Source organism: Formica exsecta, unplaced genomic scaffold, assembly GCF_003651465.1.
Source record: "Formica exsecta isolate Colony F162 unplaced genomic scaffold, ASM365146v1 scaffold90, whole genome shotgun sequence".
Taxonomy (NCBI): domain Eukaryota; kingdom Metazoa; phylum Arthropoda; class Insecta; order Hymenoptera; family Formicidae; genus Formica; species Formica exsecta.
The window spans coordinates 631,548-637,353 of record NW_021853667.1 but is presented as its reverse complement, the minus strand read 5'-3'; the positions used below and the strand labels follow the sequence as shown (position 1 = coordinate 637,353).

General features: G+C 35.2%; 1 protein-coding gene across 1 annotated transcript; it reads left to right on the top strand.

Annotated features, from left to right (window-relative positions):
• Positions 1-3,419: 3,419 nt before the first annotated feature.
• Positions 3,420-4,591, top strand: LOC115244990 (leucine-rich repeat-containing protein 23-like). The gene is made up of 3 exons (XM_029823035.1): positions 3,420-3,728; positions 3,815-3,995; positions 4,137-4,591. The coding sequence occupies exons 1-3, from the start codon at positions 3,420-3,422 to the stop codon at positions 4,589-4,591; spliced, it is 945 nt and encodes a 314-aa protein (XP_029678895.1).
• The last annotated feature ends 1,215 nt before the right edge of the window (positions 4,592-5,806 follow it).

The following is a 5,806-nucleotide window of genomic DNA, read 5'->3' as shown; positions in this document are numbered from 1 at the left end:
AAAAGAGGAAGGAGAAGCCGGTGTACCGGACCCCCCGTCAGGGGTTTCGGGGGTAACCCGAGCTCCCTTGAAGGCGAATTTACACCGCATGCGGTCAACGCCTGTTGATGCATCTTTCGGCTGCTGCCTTGCGGGCACGACACCCGCATCTTCCTTCTGTCGTTTGTAGAGAATCGTGATTATCGCGCGAAAGTAGCATTTGGACCGTTTTTCACGAGATCGAAATATGTTGCTTGATGCGATTAATGTTATATTGTTCCCTCAAGAGAGAAACATTAATAGATAAAAATACATTTATATTATTAATTATTATTAATTATTCTTTGTTTTATTTCCTATTTATATACAGAGAGTTTTCACTTTTTTTTTTGTGAAAGTTCGTAAGAGCAATAAATAAATACATCACACGAAAACTAAGAATCTAAGTAATTTGTAACCACGAAGAAGAACCGTCATTTTTTATTGCATTGGTTTCTTGGAAGCAAACTCTTCGACTGGCAGAAGGATGCGTTCCCAGTTTTTAAAAACACACAACAGAGTTATAATAAGACAATAAAATATATCTTACTAAAGATATACAAGATGTGTTCAAGACTCAAAAAATATTGTTAACTTCCGTAGGTAGGATAAACTTTCTTAGTAGCGGCTAACCTTCGCAGGGTTTTTTTTTCTTTTATGACGCAATATTTTACGTAGCGCAATTTAAAAATGGTAAACCTTAGTTCTATAGATGCTTTGTGTTTTATTTGGTTTTATTGCTCTGTTTGCCGCAATAGTGACCGCCATTCTCTCTTCTACTTTCTATTTTTCCGTCTTAACAAAGTTGTATCTTCCTTTTCAACCAACTAACACATTTACCGAACGCACATTTTTTAATGCCTGAAAAAGATTTAATGTGTTTCTTAAAAAATCTTGAATTTTTTCGATAGCGAGTCTCTTTCGAAATCGTGCGCGTCGTTTTACATGTATCATTCGCATGAATAATTAAGCGTGGTGAAAGGAATTTCACGTGCGTGTCTCGATCGAGGAGAGCAAATCTCCGCCTTCCGTCGTGCATCATTGGTCCAGCGGTTTCGCCAATCGCAACCTCCCGACACGAAGGGAGAAAATACACGTGTGATGCACACGGACGGGTATGACACGCAGTTGACTGCGTAAAATGCTGCTCGAGCGAGAAGGATAAAGAAAAACATGGTTCGTCGCTGATCCGTTTTCCTATATCGTCTCGAGAGATTAGCTCTTCGCTCTCATTTCTACATAAATACATATGTGTCTATGTGTGTGTACGAGTAATGCCAAAATCTTTTATCTTATCTCTTTAATTTACAATCTCACTCACGAAAATCTACGTTCTAGGATTTTGTGACATCAAATCTATGAAATTGCGATCTCAATTTAGCAATCAATTCAGAAATTCTAATTAAATAGGTGTTGAAATTTTGTAATCACAGTTACAGAATATAGATAAAAAAAATTTAATTAATTACGTGATCTCAATTTTATCTTATATTTGACATACATGTATATATTAATATTTACTTATATGATGAAAATTATCCTTACATAAAAATGATTTTTTTAATCCTATAAATCTAAAAAAAAAAAACGGTTGTATAATTATCCGGAAATTCTTAGTTAGATTAATAATATGCTCGACTCTCAATAAAGTGCGCGTGTTTCTGCGTGTTTCCGCGCGTCGAAATGCGACGGAGATCAATATCATCACGTTTCCGTTGCCAGAGAAACTTGGAAACTCGCGCTATACACTGTAAACATCCTCGCGCGATCAAATATGCAAGGATGTCGAGCCGGGGAAGAACACTATGCGAAGACGAGCCTTCCTGGCAACGTAGAGCGTATGAGCGTCATCGTTCTAGAGTGAGTACTCATGTGAATTTTAAATTTAAATCTTTCCCTCTTTAATGGAATCTGCTCAATATTTCATCGATCAATGTCGCTTTCATTGCACTCTCGGAATCTTCGAGAATGCGATAAAAGCTCAGATATTGTCGTAGGGACAATCAAATGCAATTGCAGAATAATATTTAATAATAGCTAAATATCATTAATATCATTAATATGTTTATAATTCTGTGCTATATTTATTATATCTGAGAAAGATAAAGAGATTTTAAAAATAATTATATTTAATTCATATATAATGTATACATGAATTAAATATTATTTTTTTCTCCAAACTAGTCACACGTTTACCTTCTAGAACGTTGTCAGATTTTACGATTATATGTATATATTATCATTTTCGTAGGTAAAGACAGCCAAACCGACCGTAGACATGAAACCTCCGGAGGACAGACCTCACGTCTCGTTCAACGCGAAAAGATTGCAATTGGAGCGAGAACGCCAGGCGCGTATTCTCAGGGACAACTTTATCTTATTGAAAAAACTTCGCGAAATCATGCACCGGAAGCGACGGATCGCGGAGGACACTCAACGGGTTCAGTGGCAGGAATCTAGATGCGTGAGGACTCGTTAGAGACAAGACATCGACGAGAGATATCTTTGTTTTCTCGATTACAATATTTGTGATTTATATATAATATATATATATATATGCTTATATTTTTTGTGTATTTTATTTGCGACGTAAAAATGGCGTAATGTGCAAATGCAATTATTTGTTCGATTTTAATCAATCTTGGATCTATAGCAGGCTTTTTTCTGTTCTAAAAGAGTTACATGTGTTTATCTGTTGCATAAAATTCTAATAAACTTTTTCTTAATATTTCTAAAATCGCATTTTTACCTCTTTTAAAATTGCAAGACGGAACATGATCGATGCTTTGCAAAAAGAGCTGCATTAATAACTCGATTCTTTTTTCCTCTGATATACTTGTATTCCCAAACGTAAATTATACAATATTTATAATCATTTTTTTAATATAATATTCCCGTATTATATATCGAACAATTATTTCCTTTAAATAATATTTTATTCAGTTTTATTGTCTATATTATAAACAAATTTACTCAATTAAGTCAAACTATAAATGTATTAAAAATCACAAATTGATACTTGTAATTATGCATATTGGAAATGAAATCGATACATATCGATACATGTCATCGAATTGTACTTAAGAAAGGCTAGATTTTGCGATACCAGCTCTTTTGCTCAACGACGATAAAAAATGCAAGTATTTCTTACATTAATATATATTATTATAAATTAGCTTTAATAAGCTTTTATAACTATTGCAAAATTTTATACTTGTAAACGAAATATCATAGTTATTGGGATAATCATCAATTAATATTTTGCCATTTCACATATAGTCTTTGATATTTAGTTATGCAATAGCGCGAACACTACAATTTTACATACGATATCGTCACAAATAATATGAATTCGCGTACATGCGTTCTCAGCTATCTCGCTCTTTAATGCGTGCAAACAAATGGAGGAAGAGGAAGAGAGAGCAAGCGAGATTTACACACCACTCGCCCTGACGGAAATCGAAGCCAGGCAATGTTTGCATACTATGGAACATTTCCCCCTTTATAAAGGTCTGGACGTTTCGAATAAAAATCTGACGCATGTGAGCGTGATACCTAGGTCCTTCATGTATGTTCGTCGCGTGAATGTATCGGGGAACAGATTGACATCAGAGGCATTGCGAGTACTCGAATGTATGGATCTATTCGAGTTACTGGCGGATAAAAACCAGTTGATTAGCGCGGAATTAAGGCCGATGAAATATCTACAGGTGACCTCATCTTCGTAAACTTTACCAAGCATCTTACGAAGGGACAGATTTAAGCTACTAATTGTAAGATAATTTCAAAAATGCAGACGCTCACCATGAACGAGAACAGACTGACATATGCTGGTACATCTGTCATTTCACATAAACTACTCAAGGTTCTGGAGCTAAAGAACAATCTTATCAGCACCATCGACTTTGATAAAGATAAGATACTTTCGAACTTATTAACCTTGGAATTACGCGGCAATGCGCTAACTACTACGGCAAGTAAGACGGATTAAAAAAGAATGTTAAAAATCTATTTCCTAAAATTAAGAATTCAGTAGAATAAAAAGAATTTCGGACTTGCAAAGACATTCAACGTCTCAGATTCAACATCAGAACATTTAATTTTTTTACTCCTTAAAGAGATACATTGTCCCACACTGACACATCTTTTCCTGGCCAAGAATCAGATCGAAAAGATCGAAACTCTTAGAGAACTCCCGAACTTGATGGTACTACACTTGCGAAGCAACCAGCTCGCGAATCTGGACGGTTTCTCTAATCAATGTCTGCAATTAAATTACATAAATCTGCGCGATAACAAGATCTCGAATATTTCAGAATTGGCGAAGCTAAGCTGTTTACGATGCCTACAAACGCTTATTATTCTAGAGAATCCCTTTTTACGAAAAATTCGAGAAGATGAAGAGGGAAAAAAATACAGACGTATTGTTTTGATGATGATTCCGAATTTAATCAAGATAGATAAGATTTTTGTGGAGAAACGAGAGAGAGATCAAGCAAAGGAATTGCTTAGAATAATCCAGAAAACAGAATACGGCTTTACGGATTACGATGTGGCAAATTTTGATTTTTAAGATTAAAGATCGAGAATATTAGCGTGAATTGAAAATCGGATTAAAAACATGTAATTTATAGTATATCAAAATGATTTTCTATGAATTTTTGTTCAATATGTATTAATGAGATAAAATATTTTTACAAAATTTAACTTTCTTGAGAAAACTAGAATCGTGATCATCTGCGTGTGTGTACGAGTGAATGAATAATTGAAGGGGCATTTGATATTTGAGACACCTTTTGTAAACCATCATACGGCCAACTAAGGCCATCTGGCGATAAAAATGTATAATACTAACTGAAAATTTAAATTAAATACGCCGGTAATATACATTTTTATCGCTAGATGACTCTAGCGGTAAAAACGAATGGTACAAAAAAAATTATATAAAATTCCTAAAATTTTGCAAAGATTGTTACGTAATGAGAGTATCATAAAAGTGATTACTATATATATAATAAATGATAAATGTCTCGAAATATATTCATGTATAATTATGTTCAACTAATTAGTAATAAATGTAAATAACAATTGTGTAATAAAAAATTCTTACACGGTAATTACAAATAAGGACTATCCCATTATTACGCGTTATCAATTTTCCAGATCCCTCCTATTTGAATACGTAATCTATCCCAGCGACACGAAGGATAAGCTATATTATCACGAAAAAATCTCGTAGCCATTATTTTTCCGATTTAATTAAATATAGCAACGGATAAATTCAAGATAACGAGCAATATCTTAATCGTTTGTCTTTTTCTAAAAATGGCTGCCTAACCGATCTATCTCGTCCGACGCAAGAATCGCGATTTAAACGCGAATACGTGACAAGATACGGCGGATAACATTCAACGCTAATTATAACATCGATTACTCATTATGAACACGAATAAATTTTATAAATTTACCTTGTGACCGATACTTTTCCTCTCCTCCTCCGACCCGCGACAGTCAAGGCACCTTCACTGGTAAAGATCGCGGCAAAAACTGAATCGGCGGCAAATTCGAATTCCAATCACGTGACCGCGTCGCGCGCCGCGCCGGCGAGATTAGGAATCAATCGATCACGTGACCGCGTCGCGCCGGTAATGACTTGTGGTGAAAGCATGGCTCATACCAGCGAGACAATAACCGCTCATTAGTCCATTGTCCGGCTGTACGTGCACTTGTAATAAATCAGGCACGAGATACTCGTGCTAACCCTCTCATCTCACTCTCACTGACCACG

Excerpts from the sequence above, each read along its gene's own strand:
- LOC115244990 (XM_029823035.1), top strand. The coding sequence starts at position 3,420 with ATGGAGGAAGAGGAAGAGAGAGCAAGCGAGATTTACACACCACTCGCC. Across the intron at positions 3,729-3,814 it reads GGCCGATGAAATATCTACAG|ACGCTCACCATGAACGAGAA; the intron begins GTGACCTCATCT and ends TCAAAAATGCAG. Across the intron at positions 3,996-4,136 it reads TGCGCTAACTACTACGGCAA|AGATACATTGTCCCACACTG; the intron begins GTAAGACGGATT and ends TACTCCTTAAAG.